General features: G+C 38.1%; 1 protein-coding gene across 2 annotated transcripts in view; it reads right to left on the bottom strand.

Annotated features, from left to right (window-relative positions):
- Nucleotides 1–19,303: 19,303 nt before the first annotated feature.
- The window catches only part of SYNPR (synaptoporin), a 363,312-nt gene continuing 355,962 nt past the window's right edge, over nucleotides 19,304–26,653 (bottom strand). For both annotated transcript variants that reach the window (XM_028518697.2, XM_028518698.2), the window contains one exon: nucleotides 19,304–21,246. In XM_028518697.2, the coding sequence (XP_028374498.1) occupies nucleotides 20,989–21,246 (258 nt within the window). In that variant the 3' untranslated portion in view covers nucleotides 19,304–20,988. The remainder of the gene's footprint in view (nucleotides 21,247–26,653) is intronic.

Here is a 26,653-nt window from a genome sequence, read left to right as displayed (position 1 = left end):
GTATAGAGTAATCATGGATATAGGTCCTTGCCTTTCATGACTTGAAATACTTCTTTCCAGTCCCTTCTTGCCTATAAGGTTTCTTTTGAGAAATCAGCTGATAGCCTTATGGGCACTCCTTTGGAAGTAACTCTCTCTTTCTTGCTGCTTTTAATATTCTCTCCTTATCTTTAATCTTAGGTAGTTTAATGATGATGTGCCTTGGTGTGTTCCTCTTTGGGACTCTGAGCTTCCTGGAATTCCAGGAAGTCTATTTCCTTTGCCAGATTAGGGAAGTTTTCCTTCATTATTTGTTCAAATAAGTTTTCAACTTCTTGCTGTTGTTATTCTCCTTCAGGCACCCTTATCATTTGGATATTGGAACGTTTCAGGTTGTCTCCAAGGTTTGTAAGTCTTCACTTTTTTTTTGAATTCCTGTTTCTTCATTCTGTTCTGGTTGGATGTTTATTTTTCCCTTTTGTTCCAAATCATTGCTTTGAGTTCTGGTTTCCTTCCTGTCACTGTTGGTTCCCTGATTATTTTGCTTTATTTCATTTTGGGTATCTTTCATTTGTTTTTTCATTTTTCAGCCAACCTCAATTAGTTCTGTGAGCATTTTGATTACCAGGGCTTTAAATCCTCCATTAGATATGTTGGCTATCTCCTCATTGCTTAGGTCTCTTTCTGAAGTTTTGCTCTGTTCTTTCATTTGGGCCATATTTCTTTGTGTTGGTGTACCTGTTAAGTTGTAAGGGGGCAGGGCCTTAGGTATTCACCAGGGCAGGGCAACCAACCCTCTTTGCTGTACTGCGGTGCTGCCTGTGCAGGAGGGGCCAGAGAGGGAACAATGCAGTTTACCTGCTTGACTCTAGCCCACTTTCTAACTCTCATGTGAGACTGGGAGTTTCTCCCACCAGGGCAACCACCATAATCCACCATCAACTATGAGTCTCAGTTTCACCATCAGCCAGCCGCACCCACACAGTCTACCACCTCGCCATGGTTTTCTTAGCTGGCCCCACTGCATGGCCTTGCCTTGGGTTCTTACCAGTCTGGTTGTTCTGGTTGATTTTTTCCTTAGTTCCTTTGTTGTTGGAGTTCCATGCAGTTTGATTTTCTGGTGCTTCTAGTTGTTTATTGATTTTAGATTGGTTGTTTTCCACCTTTTGGTTGTGCGAAGAAGAGAAGGGTTTCTACCTACGCCTCCATCTTGGCTGGAAGAGAGCTTCCTTTGAATATATGTATATATATATTAAAACTTTTAATTTGTTTTTGAATAAATAACACATTTTCACAGTTTAACCCAATAATAGGCATAGGGTGAAGAAATATCTTTCAAATCCTGCACCCCATCTACCCAGTTCCTTCCTCTCCCCTATTCCGAATTAGTTATAAAATCTGATGTTTTTCTTAAGAAAATTTCATGCATAGTTTTCATATAGTATCAAGATGCTCTTAAGTCATTTAGGGCACTAGGCTCAGAATAAAAGAAGGCATAAATATCTAAGTACCACACCAGGTATTCAGTAGAGACATGAGTGACGAGTAATGGTTTCTCTCCCTTACTCTCTACTGTGGATCTCTCTGGAGCTGTGTGCCTGTTGTCTGACTTGTAAAGAGCCACTTTCTGTGTTTCTCCAAGGGAGAGAACTACCAGAACTGCTAAGCTCAATAATTGGGAGTACTGGGGGGCCTGGCTATTGTCCTGGTGAAATTAGTGCTTTGCTGTCCCTTCCTCCAACCTGATGACTATTCCTTTTCTTGCTGCTCTGTTTAACTTTCCTCTTATCCCCCCTGGGTAAAGGAGTCCTCAGCCTTCACCCAGATCATTATGTTTCTCATCTATGTCTCCAGTACATGACTTTCAAGCCCAGTGGAAATTTTTTTCTATCCTGGTGTCCAAGTTTGAGGCTCCTCTGCAATGAAGAAGTAAAAATGGTCTGATATAAATCTCCATTGGTGTTCCTGTGTTAAAGGGAATGTGATTTAACCTGGAGAGACTTGCAATCCCAGAATACTAGCAAGATCTATTTTTAAAAAACTTTCGTTTTTTCTCTATTTGAAGCACATCCTGCTTCAAATATGTGTGCATATGGGGTTTAAAAATATTGTGTTGGTAAAATTGGCCTTTTAACACTCAAAACAGCTGGCAATACATCTTCCTACTGGCATGCTTGAAACTGGACAGATTCAAATAAAGATACCAAGTTGTAAACAGAAATATCCAATCTGGAGCCCAGTAGAGATATTAATACATAGAAGAATCTATTTGGAGGATTCTAATTTCCCTAACAAAATATACTTCCTCTTGAGCTCTGACTTAGGAAAGTGGGGCATCAGCAAGTTGCCTTGAACTCTTCAGCACCTGTCATGATGATAAATTGTTACATGGCACATATGTTGGAGTAAATCCTACTATCAATTTGAAGTTGTTAAGTCATTTGTAGGTTTCAGGGAGCACAGACTGCCTCAAAATAGCAGCCAAATAACCTCTACCTACATGGATCAACAAGAATTCTAGTATATTTCATCTACTCTGAGATTTCTTCTTCAAACATTTAATTTAGAATGTATCACTTTTGGGAGGAACATGAGGACACATTTTGGAACCATTTCTTCATAGTTGCATGAGTTGATGTGTCCCCCTGTGTTCTTTCTAAAACTAACACGTACTAAATTAGATATTTGATATTCAGTAACCAACACTAGCTGGGTATACTAGGCACTGTATCAAGGGCTGAGGGCTACAGATAGGGTCCCCACTCTCATAATGCTTGCATTTTAGCAGTGGAGACAGACAATAAATAAACATGAAAATTACTGACTGTGATAAAGAAATTGGATATGAAATTATGGAGTAGCATGGTGTGTCATGTTTAGGTGGGGAGCACTTTGAGGCTGGAGGATCAGGGATGGCCTCTCTGATGACATTTCAGCTGATTCCTAAGCAAGTAAATAGTCCTTCGCAGTCAACTGAAATCCTGGAGAAGAGCCTTCCAGGCAAAGGGAAGAGCATGTAGTGTGAAAAGGCAGCCCTTGGGCTGGGGCACAATAATGAGGAGCTGAGGGGTGGCTTTATCTGCCACACCTGGTGGGTTGAGGTTTATCCTGGGGGTTGTGGGGAGCTATGGAAAAGATTCAGAAAGTGGAGGATGATTAAGGTGAAAAATGAATTAGGCTGGTGTAAGGACAGGCTAGATTAAAGACTGCTGAAAGGGTTGATCTTTGATAAGAATCAGAAGTGGGAGAGAATACGGGAATGAATTTTATACCCTTCTCCAGAGAGACCCTATAGGATGTGGGGATATCCCTTCTGAAGAAGTGACTAAAATGACTCCTCTGTAGTTGGCTTGGCTAATTAACTACGGAATTGTTAGAAAGTCTCTGCCATTTCTACAAGCAGATAAAACAGAGAGAATAACAGACAGGGTGAGAGATGGGGAAGTAAAGGAAAGAAGAAAGGTAGGCAAATTGGGCTGAAAGGCCTCAGGGTCTTTCATGGAGACACCGGGATTCAGAAGATTAAAATGTTGACAGTTTCTCCTGATCTCCATAAGAGGCCTGAGCTGGAGACGGATTTCAGAACTCATTCATTCATTACTTCAGAATTTATTTATTTTATTTTTCCTATCTTTTATTTTTTAATTTTAATTTTATTTTTTTTTTAATTTTTAAAAATATGTTTTTATTGTTGTTCAAGTACAGTTGTCTCGATTTTCCTGCCACCACTTTCCCTGGACCCACCCACCCCCACCTCTTACCTTTAATCCTATCCCCCTTTGGCTTTGTCCATGGGTCCTTTATACATGTTCCTTGACAACTCTTCCCCTTCTTTCCATCATTATCTCCCTTCCTCCTCCCCTCTGATTATTATCAGTTAATTCTTTATTTCAATGCCTCTGGTTATATTTTGCTTGTTGTTTGTTTTGTTGATTAAGTCCCACTCATAGGTGAGATCATGTGATATTTGTCTTCCACCACCTGGCTTATTTTACTTAGCATGATGCTCTTGAGATCCATCTAAGCTGTCACAAAAGGTAGGGGCTCCTTCTTTCTTTCTGCTGTGTAATATTCCATTGTGTAAATGTACCATTGATTTTTGATCCACTCATTTACTGATGGGCACTTACGTTGCTTCCAGCACTTGGCTATTGTACATTGTGCTGCTATGAACATTGGCGTACATAGGTTCTTTTGAATTGATGTTTCAGGATTCTTATAGTGTAATCCCAGCAGTGGAATTGCTGGGTCAAAAGGCAGTTCCATTTTTAGTTTTCTGAGGACATTCCCTACTGTTTTCCACAGTGGCTGCACCAGTCTGCATTCCTACCAACAGTGTATCTTGGTTCCTTTTCTCCACAACCTTGTCAGAATTTGTTGTTCATTGATTTGGGTATGATGGCCATTCTGACTATTGTAAAGGGGTATCTCATAATGGTTTTAATTTGCATCTCTCTGATGGCTAGTGATGCTGAGAAACCTTTCATATGTGTCCGGATCCTCTGTATGTCCTCCTTGGAAAAGTGCCTGTTCAGGTCCTTTGCCCATTTTTTATTTGGATTATTTATCTTCCTGAAGTGGAGTCATGTGAGTTCTTTATCCATTTTGGAGATCAAACCCTTGTCTGAGGTATCATTGGAAAATACACTTTCCTCTATTGTTGGTTCCCCTTTCATTTTGCTGATGTGTTCTTTTGCCATGCAGAAGCTTTTAATTTTGATGAGATCCCAATTGTTTATTCTTTCCTTTATGTACCTTGCTCTATGGGACATATCAGTGAAAATATTGCTGTGTGGGATATCTGAGATTTTCTTGCCTATGTTCCCTGGCCTTTTATGGTATCATGACTTATATTTCAGTCTTTTATCCATCTTGAGATTTTTTTTTGTGTGTATGGGATAAATTGGTGGCCGACTTTCATTTTTTTGCATGTAGCTGTCCAGATCTCCCAAAACCAAAACTGAAGAAAAGGGAAGAGTCCAAAACTTTTTTTATGAAGCCAGTATCAATCTAATCCCAAAACCAGATAAAGACACAACAAAGAACAAAAGCTACAGGCCAATATTGCTGATGAACTGAGACACTAAAACCCTCAACAAAATATTGGCAAACCACATCCAACAATACATTAAAAAGACCATACACCATGATCAAATGGGATTCATCCCAGGCATGTGAGGATGGTATATATTCACAAATCAATAAACTTAATATATCACATAAACAAAAGGAGAAGCAAACATCACATCATCATATCAATAGATGCAGAAAAAGCATGTAATAAAGTATAGCACCCATTTATGAAAACACTCAACAAAATGGTAGTAGAGGGAGTATACCTCAACATAATAAAGGCTATATACAAGAAATGTACAGCCAACATCATACTCAATGGGCAAAAACTAAAAGCTTTCCTAATAAGATCAGGAAGAAGACAAGGATGTTCACTTTCATCACTTCTATTCAACATAGTATTGGAAGTCCTAGCCACAGCAATCAGACAAAAAAAAAAAAAAAAAAAGAAAAGGCATCCAAATTGGAAAGGAGGAGTTAAAACTTTCACTGTTTGCAGATGACATGATAGTGTACACAGAAATTCCTATCAAAAACCTACTCAACCTAACAAAGTATTTTAATTTGCTAGAGCATTTTAACAGGGAATGTGATAAACTACCTGACTGGGAACATTGTCAAAGTTGACATCTGATTATATGACCATTGAAAATCATCAATTACCACATTTTAGTTCTATAGGCTGGATCGTTCTGTAACAGAATAGTTAATACTATAGAGAATAATGATCAATTTTGATTATTATTTTCAGCTACTGTGCACTCTGACAAGGCAAATTTGCTAAGAAATGTACTTACATTATATTTGATTCTTTCCTTGTGGGATAGTTTGGCAGGCCCTCTCCTTCCACTCTCTACCCTAAGATGTCCATGTCCTAACCTCCAGAACCTGTGATATGTTAAGGTTACATGGCAAAGGGGAACTAAGAATGCTGGCATAATAATGTTGCTAATCAATTCACCTGAAAATCAGATTATCCAGGATGTTCCAATGAAATCACAAAGGTCCTTAAAAGTGGAAGAAGAAGTCATGAGAGGAGGTAGGAGTGATACACTGTGAGAACTTGACCTGCTATTGTTACTGGCTTTGCAGATGGAGGAAGTGGTCACAAGTCAAGGAATTCAGCTGGCTTCTAGCAACTAAAAATGACACAGACATGGTTCCTCCCCCAGAGCCTCGAGAAGATAAAACAGCCCTGCCAACTTCTGGATTTTAGCTCAGGGAGATCCATATAGGATTTCCATTGTACAAAACTGAAAGATAATAAATTTGTGTTGGTTAAGCCACTAAGTATGCAGTAATTTTTTCAGTCAGATAAAATTAACAGAGGTAGACATCATTATCTCCCATTATGTGGCTGATGAGTCTGAGGCCCAGAGACAATGAGGCACATTCTCAGAATCACACGGCCCAGTTGCAATGATGAAATCAAGATTTGAATTCAAGATTATTGGAAATAATCTGGGAGAGATCAAGATGTGGGGCACAGTGGTGGAGAAATACACCCACCACCTTCCCTGAAGACTGAATAGCACCTGTTGGGGTGGGGGATGATCCAGGGATCCCACCCTCCTGATTGCACCAGAGGCCTCTTCTGGAGGCAGATGGAGGTGGTACTTGCAGTACTGTTGGATGTTAAATGAACCATTCCTGGGCCTTGTGCTGTTAAAAAGCCAGCAGGACAGAACCTCAAGGAGCAGCCAAGCCTAAAGAAGACAGGCACAGACTGCGGATGACTTGTAGCCTTGAGCAGGCTGCCTAAAGCTAGACTGGGACATTGGCTGACATCAAGGACAGATCCTGAAGGAGACGACATTAGGTCAACAAACACTAGGCTCTGCTGAGATGAATTCCTCCTTCTTCTTTTTCATTATTTGCACTATTATTTCTCCTGCATAGCTTTTTTAACATTGTTTATTTGTCTTCAATTCATTCCTATTATTTTACTATTTTTATTTTATCTTATTTTTTATTTTTAAGTATATTTTATTGATTATGCTATTACAGTTTATTTTTATATATTTAAAAAATTATTTTATATTTTAAATAAATATAATTTCAATCTCACATTTTACTCTTCCTTTCTCTTGCTCAATTTTGCCTTCATTCTTCTTTCTTAATTTTATTTTTTCCCTTTATACACCTTGTTTCTATTCTTTACTCTTTCTATTTCTCCTCCCTCCATCCTGTCAAAACCATCTTTTTTTTCCATTAGTCATCTCACATTCTTTTTCCTTGTTTTATAATATCCTTATTGCCATTCCATCTTTATTAATATTTGCTTGGTTGTTGTGACATTGGGATTATTGTTGCATTTCTTTAGCTTTATCCCTAGATGTTCACTGCTTTTTTCTATCTTAAACCTCATGTTTTACTATTCACCTGTCCTATTCCACCTTCCTCTTGCCTTATCTTATTTAAATTTTAAATTTTATTTTCTCCCTCTTTTAGCCTGGTTTCTAACCCTTACACTTATTATTTCCCCTCCCTCTATCCTCAAAGTCATTTTTCTTTCCTTTAAACATCTCACAATCATTTTTTCTTTTTTATAATCTTATTATTCTCTTTCCACCTTTATGAAACTTTATTCCTTTGTTATGAGTATCACAGCAGTGGTTGTTTTTCTTCAGTTTGGTGCCTATTTTTTTACTATTTTTTTCTCCAAACCTCATATGTTATTCTTCTTGTTTCTTACTTTAGTTTGCTCTATTCCCCCCTATTTATTTATGCTGTAAATTTCAGTTTCTCATTTACTTTGCTTTGTTTCTATACCCTACTCTTATTATTTCTTATCCGCCAGCCATCTTAAAATTGTTTTTCTTTCTGTTAATCATCTCATATTCTTTTTTCCTTTTGTATGATATTCTTACTCTTTCCACCCTTAGTAATCTTAGCTCATTTGTTGTTGATATAGCAATAGTGGTTGGAAGGTATATTTGCTGGTGTAGGTTTTGTTTGTAAGTTTGTTTTGTTTTCTTTTGGCAGCTCCTATACAATAACATACAAGATATGGTGGGGATTGTGACTCTCAGTCAGCCAGTTGGAAGGGAAAATCCACCAATGAATGAGCCAACCACCACCGAAATCCAATTATAACAAGATAGCCCACTTGATCTGCATAAAGAGGATCCCTAGAGTATCCAGCTTGGGAGTTCAAGGAGATTGAAACACTGAGTCCCACAGAACACCTACCACAGAAAGTCACCCCAGGAAGAGAGAGAGTCAAAGAAGTTCAATCGAATATGCAGAGACAAACAAAGGAGTGCCTAAAATGGGGAAACTAAGACACAACCCCCAATCAAAAGGAAAGATGAAATGCCCAGAAAGAGTGCTAAATGAAATAGAGACAAGCAATTAATCAGACATAGAGTTCAAAATAATGGTTATAGGATGATAAAGGAAGTCAGTGAGAACTACAAGGAATTTAATGGAGGAAGAAGGACATAGAAACTATGAATAAGAACCAGGAGGAAATGAAGAATGTAATATATGAAATGGAGAATACACTAGAGAGAATTAAAAGCAGGCTAGATAAAGCAGAGGATGAAATCAGTGAGCTGGAATACAAGGTAGAAAAAAAACACCCAGTCAGAGCAACAAAACAAAAAAAGACTGATAGTGTTTTTGAAGATAGTTTAAGGGAGCTGTAGAACATGAAACATACCAATATTCACATCATAGAGATTCCAGAAGGAGAAGAAAAAAAGAAAGAAAAAAAACCTGTGTGGGAAAAAAATAATGACAGTAAACTTCCCTGACTAGTTGGGGGGGAAAGTCATGGAAGTTCAGGAAGCACAGAAGGCCCCAATCAAGATGAACCCAAAGAGACCCACTCCAAAAAACATCATAATTAAAATGACAAAATTTAAAGACAAAAAGAGAATCTTAAAGGCAACAAGGGAGGAAAAGCTAGTAATATACAAGGAAGCTCTGATAAGACTATCAGCCAATTTCTCAACAGAAACACTACAATACAGAAGAGAATGGCAGGAAATATTCCAAGTAATGAAAAGCAAAAACCTGCAACCAAGACTACTCTGCCCAGAAATGCTTCTTTTAAAATGATAGGTAAAATAAGGAGCTTCCCAGACCAAAAAAAAAAATGCTAAAAGAGTACATCTCCACCAAACCAGTATTGCAAGTGATGCTAAAGAGAATGCTTTAACAAGATGGAGAGAAATAAACCCAAGTCTCTATGGTCCTTTAATATTTGACAAAAGGAGAAGCATAAAATGTACTAAAAATAGCCTCTTCAACAAATGGTGTTGGGAGATCTGGACAGATACATGCCTTTAGAGGCAAAAAAAAAAAAAATGAAACTCAATAACCAACTTACACCATACACAAAATAAATTCAAGGTGAAAAAAAAGACTTAAATAGAAGTCATGACACCATAAAAGTCCTAGAGGAAAATATTGGCAGGAAAATCTCAGATATTCCACAGAGCAACATCTTCACTGATACATCCCCTAAAGCAAGGGACATTAAAGAGAGAATAAACAAATGGAATCTCATCAAATTAAAAAGCTTCTGCATGGCCAAAGAAAACAGCATTAAAATGAAGAGAACCAACTCTATGGGAATCATTTGCCAATGATACCTCGGACCATGGTTTGATCTCCAAAATATATAAAGAACTCGCATGACTCTACTCCAGGAAGACAAAAAAAATTAAAAAATGGTCAAAAGACCTGAACAGACAGTTTTCCAAGGAGGACATACACAGGGCCCATAGATATATGAAGAGATGTTCAACATCACTAGCCATCAGAAAGATGCAAATTAAAACCACAGTGAGAGTCCACCTCACACTGGTGAGAATGGACTTCATAAACAAATCAACAAACAAATGTTGGAGAGGGTATGAAAAAAGAGAACCCTAGTATAGTGTTGGTGGGAATGCAGACTGGTGCAGCCACTGTGGAAAACAGTAGGGAATGTCCTCAGAAAACTAAAAATGGAACTGCCTTTTGACCCGGCAGTTCCACTGCTGGGATTATACCCTAAGAGCCCTGAAACTCCAATCCAAAAGAACCTATGCACCCCAATGTTCATAGCGGCACAATTTACAATAGCCAAGTGCTCTGGAGGCAACCTAAGTGCCCATCAGTAAATGAGTGGATCAAAAAACAATGGTACATTTACACAATGGAATACTCCACAGCAGAAAGAAAGAAGGAGCTCCTGCACTTTGTGACAGCATGGATGGATCTGGAGAGCATCATGCTAAGTGAAATAAGCCAGGCAATGAAAGACAAATACCATGTGATCTCACCTTTAACTGGAACCTAATCAACAAAAGGAAAAAGCAAGCAAAATATAACCAAAGACATAGAAATTAAGAACATTTTGATATTGATGAGGGGGGAGGTGGGAGGGGATAATGTGGGGAAGGGTTTTCAGGAACTACTGTATCCAGGACACATGGACAAAACCAGAGGGGAGGATGCAAGCAAGGAGTGGCAGGTGGGTTTGGCTGGGGTGACGGGGGAGTGGTTGGGGGGAAATGCAGACAGCTGTAATTGAACAACAGTGAAATAATTTTTAAAAATGTTGGAGAGAGAGAGAGAGAGGGAGAGAGAGGAAAACAGGAACAAAGGGAAATACTGGCAATGAATAAGTACCTGTCATTAAATCTAAAATATAAATGGATTAAATGCTCCAGTCAAAGGACATAGGAGAGCTGAATGGACAAAAAAGACCTGCATTTATGCTGTCTACAAGAGAGCTAATTAGAACAAAATCTATACAGGATGAAAGTGAAAGGATGGTAGGACAAAAACAAGCCTCAACAAATTTAAGAAAATTGAAATCATATCAAGCATCTTCTCAGATAACAATGGCTTGAAACAAAAACCAACCTCATGGAAAAATGTCAAAAACATTGAAATACATGGAGATTGAATAACATGTTATTGAATAATGAATGGGTTGACAATGAGATGAAAGAAGAAATCAAAAAGCACCTGGAAACAAATGAAAATGAACACGCAACAGCCCAAAACCTTTGACACAGCAAAGTCCTGGGCAGGAAACTCATAATAATATAGGCCTTCCTAAAGGAAATAGAAAAATCTCAAATAAAGAACAAACTCTACATCTACAAGAACTGGAGAAACAACAAAAAAGCCCAGAGAGAGTAGAAGGAAGGAAATAATCAAGATCAGAGCAAATTAAACGACATAGGGCCTAAAATTAATTCAAAGGATCAATAAATTCAGGAGCTGGTTCTGTGAAAAGATAAACAAAATTGGAAAACCTTTAACCAGATTCATCAAGAAAAAAAGAGAGTACTCTAATAAATAAAATCGGAAACAAAAGAGGAGAAATTGCAACAAATACCACAGAAATACAAAGCGGTATTACATAGTGATTGTAAGAAATCACTATGATCAACTACATGCCAAAAAATTGCACTACCTGGGCAAAATGAACAAATTTCTAAAAATATACAGTCATCCAAAACTGAATCAAGAAGAAGCAGAAAGCCTAAATAGACCAGTAAGAACTAGTGAAATCAAAGCAGTAATCTAAAAACCCCTGGCACACAAAAACCTTGGATTGGATGGCTTCACAGGCCAATTTTACCAAACATTCAAAGAAGAATTCCTATTCTTCTAAAATTATTCCAAAAAATTCAAGGAGTGTCTGACTCCCAAGCTCTTCAATTCAAGACTCCCAAACTCTTTTTATGAAGCCAGTATTACTCTAATTCCAAACAAGGTAAGGACATAACAATGAAAATTATAGGCCAATGTCTCTGATGAATATAGATGCTAAAATCATTAACAAAGGATTGGCAATTTGGATCCAGTAATACATTAAAAAGATCATAAGCATGATCAAATGGGACTCATCCCAGGGATGCAAGGATGGTATAATATTTTTAAATCAATAAATATAATATACCACATAAAGAAAATGAAGGACAAAAACCTCATGATCATAGCAAAAGATTCTGAAAAAGTATTTGATAAAAATCCAACACTCATTTATTATAAAAAAAATTCAGCAAAGCAGGAATGGATGGAGCATACCTCAATATATAAAGGCCATATATGAGAAACCTACAGCCAACATCATACTCAATGGACAAAAACTAAAGCTTTTCCTTTAAGTTTGGGAACAAGACAGGGGTGTCCACTTTCACCACTCCTATTTAACATAAACTAGAAATTCTAGCCACAGTGATCAGACAAGTAAAAGAAATAAAATGCATCCAAATAAAGAAGGAAGAAGTAAAACTGTCATTATTTGCAGATGACATGATAGTGTACATAGAAAACCCTATAGTCTCCACCAAAAAACTATTCAAATTAATAAATTAACCTGGAAAAATAGCAGGATATAAAATCAATATTTAGAAATCCAAGGCATTTTTGTACACCAGCAATGAAATAACAGAAAGGGAAACTAGGAAAAATATCCCATTTATTATAGCAACAACAAAAAATAAAATACCTAGGAATAAACCTAACCAAGAAGGCAAAAGACCTACACTGAGAAAAGTATAGAAAAATGAAGAAAGAAATTAAGCAAGACACAAATAAATGGAAGCATATGCCATATTCATGGATTGGAAGTATTAACATCATCAAAATGTCCATACTACCCAAAGCAATCTATAGACTTAACACAATCCCTATGAAAATACCAATGACATATTTCCTGATGTAAAACAAATATTCCAAAACTTTATATGAAACAAAAAAGACCCTTAATAGTCTCAGCAAACTTGAGAAAGAATAAAGTTGGAGATATCCCAACATCAGATATCAAACTATACTACAAGGCCACTATAATCAAAACAGCTTGGTACTGGCATAAAAGCAGACAAATGGATCAATGGAACAGAATAGAATACCCAGAAATAAACCCAAGAGTCTACAGTCAATTAATAACAAAGGGGGCACAAGCATATAATGGAGTAAAAATAGCTTCTTCAATAAATGGAGTTGGGTGAACTGTACTGGTATATGCAAAACAAAAAATGAAATGAGACCACCAGCTTATACCATATACCAGAATAAACTCAAGATGAATAAAAGCCTTAAATATAAGTTCTGATACCATTGAAGTCCTAGGGGAAAATAGGCAATAAAATTTCAGATATCACATGTAGCAATATTTTTGCCAATATATCTCCTAAGGCAGGGGAAATAAAGGAAAAAAAGGGAAATAAATAAATGGGACTACATTAAACTAAAAAGCTCCTGCACAGCTAAAGAAACCATCATCAAAATGCAAAGAGAACTAACTATCTATGTGGGAAAACCCCTTTGCCAATGGTGCCTTGGACAAGCGTTTGCCCTTCAAAATAAATAAAGAACTCAATACAACTCAACACCAGGAAGACAAACAGTCCTATTAAAAAATGGGCAAAGAACCTGAATGGACACTTCTCCAGGAAGGACATACAGATGGGCAGAAGACATGAAAAGATGCTCAACATCTCTAACCATCAGAGAAATGCAAATTAAAACCACAATGAGATATCACCTCATACCTGCCAGAATGGCTATCATTAATAAATTAATAAACAACAAGTGCTGGCAAGGACGCAGAGAAAAGGCAACCCTAGTGCACTATTGGTGGGAATTCATACTGGTGTAGCCACTGTGGAAAACAGTATGGGATTTCCTCAGACACACACACACACACACACACACACACACAACAACCCTAAACTAAAAATGGAACTGCTATTTGACCCAGAAGTTCCACTGCTGGGAATATAACCTAAGAATGCCAAATCACCAATTCAAAAGAATGTATGCACCCCTATGTTCATAGCAGTGTTATTTATAATAGCCAAGTGCTAGAAGTAGCCTAAGTGTCCATCAGTGGATGAATGGATCAAAAAACTGTAGTATATTATATAATGGAATACTACAGAGTAGAAAGAAAGAAGGAACTCTTACATTTTGCAACAGAATGAATAGAACTGGAGAATATTATGCTAAGTGAAATAAGCCAAAGACAAATACCATATGATCTTAGTTACAAGAGAAACCTAATGAACAAAATACACTAGTGAGCAAAATAGAACCCAATAAATGGAAACAAGGAGCAGACTGGCAACATCCAGAGATGAAGGGAGAGGTTGATAATGATAGAAAGAAGTGAAAGGGGCTAGACAAAGAGCATGCATGAATGACCCATGGACATGAACAACAGTGTGAGTATATCTGTGAGACTGGGTGGTGGAATAGGCAGAGGAGGGCAAAGGTGGAAAAATTGGAACAACTGTAACACAGTAACAGTTAAAAAATATGAATTCAGGTTTCTTTGACTACAAGCTTATGTGTTCACCTTTCTGCTAAGAATTCACATGATCAATTTACATTGATAAAGCTAATGACAGGATCTACCAATGACTAAAGGTGCGACCCAGCTCTCAATCTCAGGACATAGATCTGAATCTCAGGCCCCATCTGAAGTAATTGTCTGTGCTGAAAAATGTGATCCTCCTGAGTGCATGTGGCACCATGCTGCTAAGTCCTGTGGAAACATGTACCGTTACCAACTATGAAATTTTAATAGAAGATCTAAGAGTTTCAAGAGATCCACACTACCAAAGGACTTCTAAAAAGGGCAGTAATACTCAGGGCAACGTGTCAACTACAAAATGCATCAAATTCCACAAGTAATGTGACAGTGGAGATCAGTCTGAATAGTCTTAAATGTCTGAAAACACCAGAGGAGAAAATATCTAGGAAAAATATCAATTCACAGGAAAATGGGGAAAACATTTGAAATAAGAAAAACTTTTGAGTTTGTCTTTTACTTTTCTTTTATTCACCAAAATGTCATGAAAGCAGGTAATGTGTCATACGGAATTGTTTCTAAAAAGCAGGGAGATGACTATGTTCATAAGAGCCAGTGGAAAACTGTGACTTGTTCACAGCACAAGCCAATTAGACCCTTTTAAGCCCCAAGAGATCAAGTAATCAAAATACGAATCAAGGAGCACAGGCTCGAAGACAAAACCCTTTCCTAACTACCAGGAAATCTATTAGACTTATTATGACCTCCTTAAAGTGTCTCGTTCAATAAACCAGGGCACAGATAGTGGGGGACCTGCCCAGTAAATGAAAATACTCAGCTAGACTTCAAATACTTTTCACAGAAAAACAGGGCTCCCAGGAAGTCTTCTTGTGTCTTCATCTTAGCTTTTTATGTCCAGTGTGCATTATTCATGGAGGTGAGTTCCAGTGGGTACTATAGGAGCTGGGGCCATTCAGGGAATGATTGCTGTCAGCCAACAAGATTTGAAGAGCATTCAGCTGAGCCCTAAAATCCAGTGAAGCCTCAGACTCATTGTTAAACATGTCAAGAAGTCATTCGTAGATCAGCTGGGTCTTTAGCAGCCTTAATGACTTAACACTCAATGAGTTGTGTCTGATTTCATTCACATTGGTAAATTGTTCTGACAAAGGCTATCCTTCTGGTAAGGACTCAGTTAACTATGGAAGGTCAAAGGAACACTTGATGGTTTGGGTCTGTGTTAATTGTGCCAGTCCAACAGACAGCACAGTTGGATTAAAATATAGCAGGGTGGTCAGGGAGCACTCTTGAGGTTTTAGCAATAGACAGAAGTTGGGAACAGAGACAGATTTGGATTTGAATTTGGTGTCTGCCTATTTCCATCTCAGTAACCTTGAGCTGAAAGGCTACTTAATCTTTATGAATTTCAGTTTTCTCATCTGCTCAATAAGTATGAAATCAATATTTTATCTTGCATTTCCTGTGAACATTAAATAGAAAAATGGTTAAAACCATGATGCACAGAGTAGATGCAGAGTAGAATGTAGCAATTTAGAATTATTTTAATTAGTGGAGATGATCACAAAGATTTTTGTTATGATCTAACTTCTCTGAACTTTGGTTTTCTAAACTCATTTAGAGTAATACTAGTACCTTTCTCATAGTGCTATTGTGATTAAATGCAAAAATTAGCTCAGTGGTGGACACACTGTAAGCACTCAATAAATGTTAGTTACTACTTTATAGTTGTTATGAAAGAAGGTCATTTTTGGGTAGCTAGATAAAAATCACATGGCATGTTGAGGTTAAGTCATATTTATATGCTAGGTTACCTAGGAGTTAATGGGGAAAAATCTCTTAGGACTAAAAGCAACTTAAGTTCTAGTCTTTTTATTAGGATTAAGTTGGTGAAGCTACTTAACATAGCCAAATCTCAGTGTGGCAGACACTATCAATGACACATATAATCCCTGAATTCACCCTTGCATTCATGCTGCACTGAGGACTTCTGACTTCCAATATGTGCTCCATTGCCTGAAGCTATGTCTGCTACGCAGCTTCTGGGAGCTTCTTTGTCAGCTACAGCCACCTGGTCCACACACAGAGAGGTCTGAATCATTACTTCCCCAAAGCTGGCATTCAGAGACTGAACGGAGTTCAAGAATAATACTGCAGGTCCTTTGCCCTGGTTGGGGCTAACTGTGGGTGGTACGTGTTTTGCTCTGTGTCGGGTTCCCCATGGTTTTGAGCCCCAGTTGTCTACAGTTGCAACCTTGTCCATAACACAAGATTTATTGGCTCACTTCTCTTCCTTGGTTCACATCCCCAGCCCCCTACTGGTACTCAAATTCTTGTCTCAGGGTCTACTTCTGGAGGAACTCAGTTTCAAAGGTGGTCAATGGCATCTACCTTTTCATTGGGGCATTGAGTGGATTGAATGAAACTGTAGGTGTTATATATTACCTTTGGACCCCCAAATTTATTCTTACATATTTGTTCTGCTTATTTGTCTATTGTTTGAGTTTTTTATTCTGGAGGGTAAACTGCCAGATGTCAGGAGCTGTATTTTGCTCATCTAGAAGTTTGACTTATAAAAACTCAGGTTTATATCTTATTATTCAATAGCCAACTAATATTTGTAGAGGGTTGTAAATTTCATCAGCCCTCCCACACATGACCAGTTCAGTGCATGACATACCCTAAGAGGTGGGATTTCTGTATTCCCATTTTACAGGTGAAGGGATAATAATAATGCTCATTGACCACTGAAGTGGGTGATTTTGGTATTCTTGTTCCTTTCCCTTGGCCAGCCTCTGATTGCAGACACAGCTGTGAAGGATCATTTCTGCTCATGTTGGTGGTGACACCTTCCTGCATGTGCTTGCTTTCCTGGGCTCTCCTTTATCCTTCCTCAGGTTACTGCCCCCAGGAATGGGGGAGGGGAGGACAGTGATAGCACTCATGCCTCTTACCCCAGCCCACTGCCTAATAGTTGTTCAGGCTCAAGGCTTATTGCTCTGAAATCACAGGAGTTTGCTCAGTTGACAGACAGGTACTATCTGCAAATGTGGGAAAGTTACCACCCCTGTGGGCAAATCTCAGTCAACATGAGCTGGGGGTTGGTAGAAAAATACTTCAGCACCTGCCCCTTCATGGAAAATTAGTGGAGCATTGTGAATATTATACAGATCCTGATGGAACTGAGCTTCTACAGCCTTTACTAGCAATACCTCTGATGCAACCTTTTATCAGCTTTTCCTTCTCCTTTGTTTCACTCTCCTCCTCCCTCACTCCTGCTTCCTGGAATTATCTTCTGATTCCAGGGTAACCCAAACTCAGACAGTGCCTACTGTGTGCCAGAAGCTGTTCTCACGCCTTTACCTGGCTTACTTTTCCATCCTGATATCATGTATATATCCTACCATGTATATATTGCTTTTATCTGTATTGTAGAGATGGGACAACTGAGTGAGTGAGTTTAGAATCTTGCTAAAGTCATTAATCAACCTGGCCAAATCTCCCAGTGACTGAGGGTGCTCCTGGGTGCCAACTCCCCTGCATTTCCAGTCTGCATTTGTTTTCAGGCTGCAGTTTCAGAAAAGCCCTGGGGCTTTGGTAAAAGCATTAAAGAAGAAAAAGGAGAGTTTAGTAAATGACAACCCAGGGATTCTAGCCTAGATGGTCAGATCTCAGAACCACCCTTTTTGCTTAGGTGCTTTACCTCCTCCAAAGGACAAAGGCTCAGGAAGGTGAAGTTACATCTGAAGTATATGGCTAGTGAGCAGAGAAGTTACCATTCCAAAGTAGGTCTCCTGGACACACAGAACCAAATTAGGTCTCCTGGATGCTCCTCCTATTCTTAAAAGACCAGATCTGCTGCCTTTTTCTTGAAACCAGAAGGAATAAGGCCAGCTTAGTGAAGTCCTGGTTGAGTTACAGCAACATGTGAATCTGCTGCTGACTGTGGAAGCATGTCTCTATCTCCATCAAGGCAGGTGAAGCTTTCCATTTATGAGAGCCCCAGTGTTCTTTGGAACTGCTGAGGTGGGTAAAAGGAAATATTGCTTATGAGGGATTTTCTGCTTTGAAGATTTTTGTGACAGTATAAGAAGCAGAGGCCACTATGCTCCTGGACAGTGCTGAAAGAAGCAGTCAAATCCGGACACTGTCCCAGGAAATGAGAGAGTGGGGGAGAACTCAGGCCAGTTCCCCTCCTCCCATTCCCAAACCACCGCCCAAAAGATACTAGGGGTCAAGGCTTCTTTTCTTTTCCCAGGATGTCTTTTATTCTTGACCCTTTTCAACTCACTCTCTACCCTGTAGCCACTGAAATCTTTTCAGAATGCACCGTGTCCCTCCTCTGCTTAAAGTCCTTCAATACTCTCCCTTAGCTTCTTTAGGAAAAAGACCAAGTTCTGGATCATGGCCTCCAAATAGAGTTTCACTTGTGCACTCATCAGCAGCCACTCCTCTCACAAAGCTCCCCTTATTTATCATCCACTGGCAACCCTTCATATCCATCCTGCTTCCAAGCATCTGAGAGCTTTGAAAGACCACTATCTCCCTGGGATATTTTTCCCTTCCACCCTGTCCTTGTGAAACTTTGTGCTGTCTTTAGGCCTGAAGTTCCTTGACTTCTCTTCAATTAGCTTAGGTCCCTCTGATAAATGTTCTCAGGGAATTCTGTGCCTCTCTTTGTTGCACAGAGCACAATTGGGACATTATTATTTTAATGTCTGTCTCTTCAAATAAAATGCAAGTTTCTCAAGGTAGGGCATATTTCTTCTTTTGCTCACTATCCTATCCCCATTGCAGAGCAATGAATATATAGAAAGTTTTAGACCAGTGGAATGAATGAACACTCCTGTGCTCATAAAACAAGGACAGGGTAGGAGATCAGAAACACTGTGCATTTACCCCTTGTTCTTTCATTGTTAAAGCTAAATCAGGTTCTATGGTTGTGATTCTCCATTATCCAGCCAGCACTGTATGCAATAACTTTATTAAAGTCAAAAAGATATCACAATACAGACTTATCCAATAGAATCCAGGAACTGGTTATAAATGTCAAGACTGTTTTGTGTTAAAATGCTTGCAACATCACAGATCACACAATGAGCTTATACATTGATACCAACTTTTATCTAGAAGTACAGATGCTCAGCTTTCCCCCACAGTTGGGTCCTGGTGTTTCAATTGAATTAAAACAAAGAGGCAAAGATTGGCATTTTCTTGATAATGCATATATTACCAGCCATCATTGTAGGCAACAACTTTATTAAGGTCAAAAAATATCACAATACAGATTTATCCAACAGGATCCAGAAACTGACTACAGATATCAAGACTGTTTTGTGTTAAAATTCTTCCAACATCACAGATCACATAATGAGTTTATACATTGATACCAATGTTTATCTAAAAGTAAAGATGCCCAGCTTTTCCTCACTGTTAGGCCCTGGTGTTTCAATTGAGTTAAAACAAAGAGGTGAATTTGGCATTTTCTTGATAATGTATACATTCTGGGGGGGTATTTTACAAAAACCCCTTTTTGGGTATGGAATGGCTCATGGAAGTAAGTTTTAATTTACGGATAATATTCAAATTAGAATTGATAATTAGTAAGTTGAGCTAAGACTTGAGAATGTTTAATAATTGAAGAACATATTAACTTTATAAATAAATAGAATTTAAAAGTTTACCTGGTAGTCTAGGCTCTTCAGATTATTCTTTAAAAATTAATATGTCAGGACAATAGCTTCTTGACTATGGTATCTGGTATCTGCATCACTATTATTCTAAGAAAACAGTACTCCATAAACACAAACAGTTATTGGGCCTATTGCTCTTGGCCCACAGGATAAGATCCATAAAATACCATGGAAAGTTATAAGAATGTAAATATTTAGCTAAGTAAATAGAATAAATACTGAGCAATTATAATATAGTAACACTTAATATCTACTAATAGGGAAAAAAGAACCCCTAACCTTAATTACAATGCATTCAGAACTGGTGAAGCCAGAGAGACAAATTTGCAAGTTACAAAGTGCGAATACATTTTTTAAACAACCATTTAACAAATTCCTGGTGCATACTGGAAAATTTTTATAAATACCATTGGAATGTTCATTTTGTGAAAAATGCCTATTCATGCACTAAATTATATAAGCATTGTTTCATCAAATAAAGAAACACAGAGTAACTGTCTAAAACAATAGAGACTCACAATCCTATAGAGTCTGCAACTAAAAAAAAAATACATGCGCATTGTGATGCACCAAGTCGTCTTATAGAAATATTAAAATGTCTTCTGCATCAAAATGCATAGGAAAACTCGCTGCTATTTGACTTACTTTATGCATATTACATTCAGCTACAAAATGTTTCAACTATTTCAATGCACATATGAAACACCATGAAAGTATTTGTGTTTATAGCAAGGTATGATATACAATTAGCCACCTATGATGAATAATATACCTCCTTATGGCATCTCATCTTTAAGTATCATTTATCATGACACAGGCTTCTCTACCTTAATGAGGATCACAGATCTCTAATTTATATTCAACACTCTCTGCATTAATAAGTTACTGAAACCTAAAAAATCTTCTGCCACTGGAAGATGGTGAGGCTCTCTCTAGAAGAATGCAAATACTACCCTTTTAAATTGGGTTGGTAAAGGAAGCAGGGCCACTGGACTGTTGGCCGAACTCATCGGAAGATGGCCCCAGACTTGCCTGCTGGCTGTACCCAGCACCGGACCCATAGCTGTCTTGATTGTACCTGCCTTGGTTATAGCTGCTTGAATGTTTCTCCATTGGGTCTGAAAGATATCTCTGTCCTGAGGAGTGCCAACCAGTCTCCTTGAAAACAAACCAGATGTTTCCAGCCCAGAGAATAAAGTTCAAGAATCCAAACACCTAAAGGGGAACCAAAGCAAATGAGTTGATACAATGGAAACAAACTCAAGGAAAAAAATCTCAATTTCAGAAAAATCCTTCACAATACAAAAAGTCACTATTCATTTCAATGTTGAGGATATCTGAGTGCTGAGTTCTTACTACATGTTAGGCACTGCATGAAGGGGTTTATTTCTATCAGTTCAGTTTCTCTAAGAGGGTCCTATTATTATACTCATAGTAAAGATGTGAAAACTGAGGTTAAGCAAGGTTAAGAATTTTGTTCAAGGTCACATGACTTGGTAAGTAGCAGATCTCAGACTCATACCCTTGTTCTGTCTGACCCATGGCCTGAGTATTCCTCTTGGTGTGTAAGATATCTCCAAGGAGTAGAGGGTTATTTTCATTTTAATTATGGTACATTAATTTATAAAGTTATCTTTGCTTTATGGCTAGAGATACTATTTTTACATTTATTGTAATGACAGAAACAAAATTAGACCACTTAAAAAGTCTGGAATAAACTGTGTACAAGGATATGCTGATAAGCATATGTACGATCGTGTCCAGAGAGGCTGCCTCCTCTAAATAATTGTTCTTTCTGTGCTTCTCACATTCAGAAGGGAAATACTGAAACCAGACCAGGAATAAAGTGAAGGTTTCAGGGAGGCCTAAAGTGTTTTCTCTGGAACTGGGGGTAAAACCTTCCTATGGAAATTCCTTTTATTCTCTGCAAGTGTGTCATGGGGCAAGTCAGGGGACCAGGTGTTAAGTGTTGAATGGAAGCAGAAGCGTTCCATGCTTTGAGGCCCGGACAAAACAATGGTTCTGCCACCTTTCCCAAGGCAGACTGGTTGACCTGGGAATTAACCACAGGCACTCAGTTTCTATGATACCTGCTGGAGATGGCTAATGAAATAGTATGGTAAAAAGCTGTATGATATTAAAGTACATTTAGTAACAACTCCAGCACAACACTGACCAATCAAAGTGAACTTGAGCCAAAGCTCTGGAGTAGGGTGCTGGAAGTCCCACTGGGTCAAAATATATCCCTTGGTTACTTAATATTGGGCTGGTCAAAAATGCCCTGGGGGTGTGATTGGGGAGGTAATATGGTCAAGATGAGAGTGCCATGGCTAGTGTGGCTCAGTAGATTGCATGCTGGCCTGGGAACCAAAGGGACACTGTTTTGATTCCCAGTCAGGGCACAGGCCTGCATTGTGGGCCAGGTCCCCAGTTCAGGGCACGTGAGGGGCAACCACACATTGATGTTTCTCTCCCTCTCTTTCTTCCTCCCTTCTCTTCTCTCTAAAAATAAATAAATAAAATCTTAAAAACAAAGATGAGTGGCTTTGGGGACTTGCTTGCAGCAGGACCTACTTACTAAAGTATTCCAATATCTTAACTGTAAGTGGATCAGACTAACTAGATATCAGCCTTGGAGTCCTCCCTACAGGCTTTGGAATCACAGTGGCCTAGGCTCTGCAATTTCTTGCTCTGTGTCCTTAGATAAGGCAGTTTCCCCTCATATGAAAAGAAAACAATTATTCCTTCCTTGGCGGAAGGATGTGCATAAAACAGCTAGACAGTGTTGGGCACATCAGTAAATGCTTACTAATTGCTAAGTTATGCTCTGAATTGCTTTCTAAAACATTCCTGTGAGTTATTTTCAGTTGACTCTTTTTGTGCAGCATAAATTGAAGTAGGGCTTTGACAGTGAGGCCATATTCTTCAGGACGTCAATAACTAAAATTTACTATCTAGGACCCTAATTGATCTTATTGAAGACTGGCTATCCAGACCTCCCTTCCTCCCTTCACTCTTCCTTTCCTTCTATTCCATCCCCTTTCCTTCCTTTAATATGAACTGACATGTATTTAATATTACTTTGTGCTGTGCTTTAGGCTTCTAGCTGAGAGAGATACAAAATATAAATAAGGCACTTATACTAGTGTAATAGTTGAATCATCAAAATGAATTGGGTAATTGCTGGCCAAGTATAATTTACACAGAGGGCCTTTTAACTATGTGTATAATATCTAGGATATTTTCCACCAAAGGGGAGATCTTGATTAAACTGTGCCTCTGTAAATACATGTCAATATTATATATGAGTAGAAAAAATTATCAAGGAATCTTTTCGAAATGAAGGGATAGTTCTGCTGGGAGCTGTAATTTTATGTTTTCTATTCCTTGATCTCTTTCCCCCGATGCTACTTGGTTTCTTAAAAAGGGAGGCTGAAGAGGAACCTGGAAATCAAGGAAATGCAACTTAAATGAAGAATATAAAAAAGGCATTCCTGTGTGCATATTTAAGGAAGAGTAATGTCTTATTTTATTTTTATCACAGAGATATCAAATCTCCTGGCTGGCACATTTTAGGGGTACACAGACCCTGGAATATTTTCTTGCCATTTTATTGCAACTGAAATTGGAGTAAGGATTTTGATTCAGTCTTAGATGTGAGGACAATAGAAAGAGAGACTCCACGTAGCATGAGAAAGGAGGGGAGGCTGGAATCTAGATGATCAAGAAGATGTGTCCAGATCACCTACTATGAAACCAGAGAAGCAGGAGTGGAAATTATGGATAGAAGAGCAGTGAACCTTTGAAAGAAAAGATTTTTAAACATTTAAAAAATTTTTTTTAAAGATTTTATTTATTTTTAGAGAGGGAAGGAAGGGAGAAAGAGAGAGAGAGAGAGACATCAATGTGCGGTTGCTGGGGGCCGTGGCCTGCAACTGAGGCATACGCCCTGACTGGGAATTGAACCTGCGATGCTTTGGTTCGCAGCCTGCACTCAATCCACTGAGCTATGCCAGCCAGGGCGAAAGAAAATTTGAGAAAATGAAAACATTCTTTTTTCCCCTTATGTGGCTCTAATACTACATGAAATTTAAGGAAATAAATGCATTTTTGTAGCAGCTTTCCTTGGAGATTTATTGAACATCTGCCATGTGCTGAGCATTGTACTAAGCTAAGTACTTATATACTATTACATCAAATCCTTTCAACAGTCCTGTGAGGTCTCTTTTATACTATTCCCATTTTATAGATGATGAGAAACTATAGAATTTATAGGTGATGAAACTAAGTTTAGAAAACTTAATTACTTTGTCTAAGAGCAGTCCCTTTTTGAGCAATAAAGCAAGAATTCAAACCCTAAACAGATCACCTGTAGAGCAGAGCCCTTCACCACTTTGAGTGGCAATAACAATAGGAGAACTTGGCTCTAGTCTGGCACTGCTGTAAGTATCTGAGAAATGTTATGCTAATCCCTTTACCTCAGCTCCCTACATCTGAAATGCCTGATTGATTTTCCTACCTATCAGTGATACTGTAAAATTATAGATGCCAAAGTGCTTTGAAGAAAGTAAATTGTTACCCAGGCAGAAAATATCATAGTTATTGCTTGAACCATTAACTTGTAGAGGTGATCTCTTATGGTGTGTGTCTGTCTTCTTCTCCAAAACCTACACTTGCCCAAGAGGGGGAGTTCTGTGATCCTTGTGTTCATTTTACCTTTCCTCTGATTTCTGAGACATAACTGATGAGACCAGGGTACACACCTGGCCCAAGATGGACTAATGACATTCTGCCAAAAACCTGGGATTGGACCTGATTTTTATTTTGCCCAAGATATTTCTTTAAAAAGAAATATAAACTCAGAAACTGTAGGACAGCTATCTTCTCTTGTATAAGCAGAAAAAAGAGAAAAACAAATCCATCTGATAAGAGGAATAATGTAGCAGACATGCAGACAGAATCAGATGAAGGAGGGAGGATGAGAACTGTCCAGTTTCCTGATAGCCTTCCAGAGTCCTGGCCCTGGGTTTTGCCTTTTACCTCAATGTAAAGATACATTTTTAGTGTTTTTTTTTTTTAAATTATTTGTAGTTTTTTTGTTTTTTTAAACATATTATCTAAGTTGAGTCTTTTTTTAAATTTTACTTATTTATTTTTAGAGAGGGAAGGGAGGGAGATAGAAAGAGAGAGAGGAACATCAATGTGCGGTTGCTGGGGGTCATGGCCTGCAACCCAGGTATGTACCCTGACTGGGATCGAACCTGGGACACTTTGGTTCGCAGCCTGCGCTCAATCCACTGAGCTATGCCAGCCAGGGCTAATTATTTGTAGTTTTTGTTTAAAACTAGCTCAATATGATTTGAAGCCAAATGAGTTTATAATACAAATATTGTGTTTTAGCACATTAAATATTTTTCCTCTGCCTTTGGTAATAAACATTTGATTTTCCTTGCAGAGGCACATTGCGGTCAAGTGACTTGAATTCTCTCCTGGAACTTTGCATTTTGAGCAGAGTTATGCAAGGTAAGATACAACTAGCCATTAACAGCATCTTGATGACACCATTTTTCAGTATCTGATATATAGGACCTTGATCCTTCTTCAGACCCTGCTTTTTGTAGGGCCGATTTCTTCAGGTCTCATCAGTTTTCTGAGAGATTTGATTTTTTTTTTCCTGATGAAGTTAGAGTGAGTTTTAGTTACTTGCAACTAAGCATTCTAATGCATACAGATGTTGGTTCTAGAAGTGGGGGTGCAAAGAGATTTTAGGGAAATGGGTTTCGCCTTGCATTAGCCAATTTGAGCTGAGTTTTCCTGTCATTAGGAACCTTAACTGATAAGGACCCACAACTGTAACAGAATGAGACCTGCCCTTTTCTACCCCATATTTTTTGGTTTCCATCCATCCTCAGCTTTGGTTTTAAGAAATATGTCACATTATGTCTCACTTAAAATTCATATCTCTTAGTCTAAAACTTCTTAGAGACACCAGAAGAGAAATTAAATGGACTATGCAGGCTCTCATAACTTATATAGAAGATTATTCCTTAAACTAAAAAATATATCAAATGATTTTAGCTTTGTTCTCTGAGATTTTGAGATCATAGTTACATTAACTTTTATCAAGTACTGCCTATGAACAAATTGTAAAAGCAGTGGAATATATTTTAATGTACACCTAAAGTAGTCATCTATAGGTGTGGCCAACAAGGCATAAAAATGACTGTGAGACACTAATATATAGTCTATTTCCATGTTCAGTATTTTACACAGGCAAGATTACAGTCAAATCATCAGGAACCCTCTTTCCTTTCTTATAAACCTTCTCAGATTAAATTTCAGAAAGCTGTAGAAACATAAGTAAACCTTGAAACAAAGATAATTATTTTCAGGGATTGCTGAAGAATGTTGTTCCTTCAGCAAACATTGCTGAGTCACTTATTCTTTGATAACTGCTGCTTTTTTTGTTTGTTTTTGTTTTGCTGCCATTATAGATTCTGTCTTTCTCAGACATAGTTTCTTTCCTTGGAATAACGTGAGTTTTTATGCTCATAAAATAAGCTTCCAATTTAGCAACTCTGCTGTCTGTCAGATTTTCTGTCTTCTCAAAAGACTTGATCCA

Source organism: Phyllostomus discolor, chromosome 7 (assembly GCF_004126475.2).
Source record: "Phyllostomus discolor isolate MPI-MPIP mPhyDis1 chromosome 7, mPhyDis1.pri.v3, whole genome shotgun sequence".
Taxonomy (NCBI): domain Eukaryota; kingdom Metazoa; phylum Chordata; class Mammalia; order Chiroptera; family Phyllostomidae; genus Phyllostomus; species Phyllostomus discolor.
Note: the sequence above shows the minus strand (reverse complement) of the source record. Positions and strands in the feature narration are given on the sequence as shown.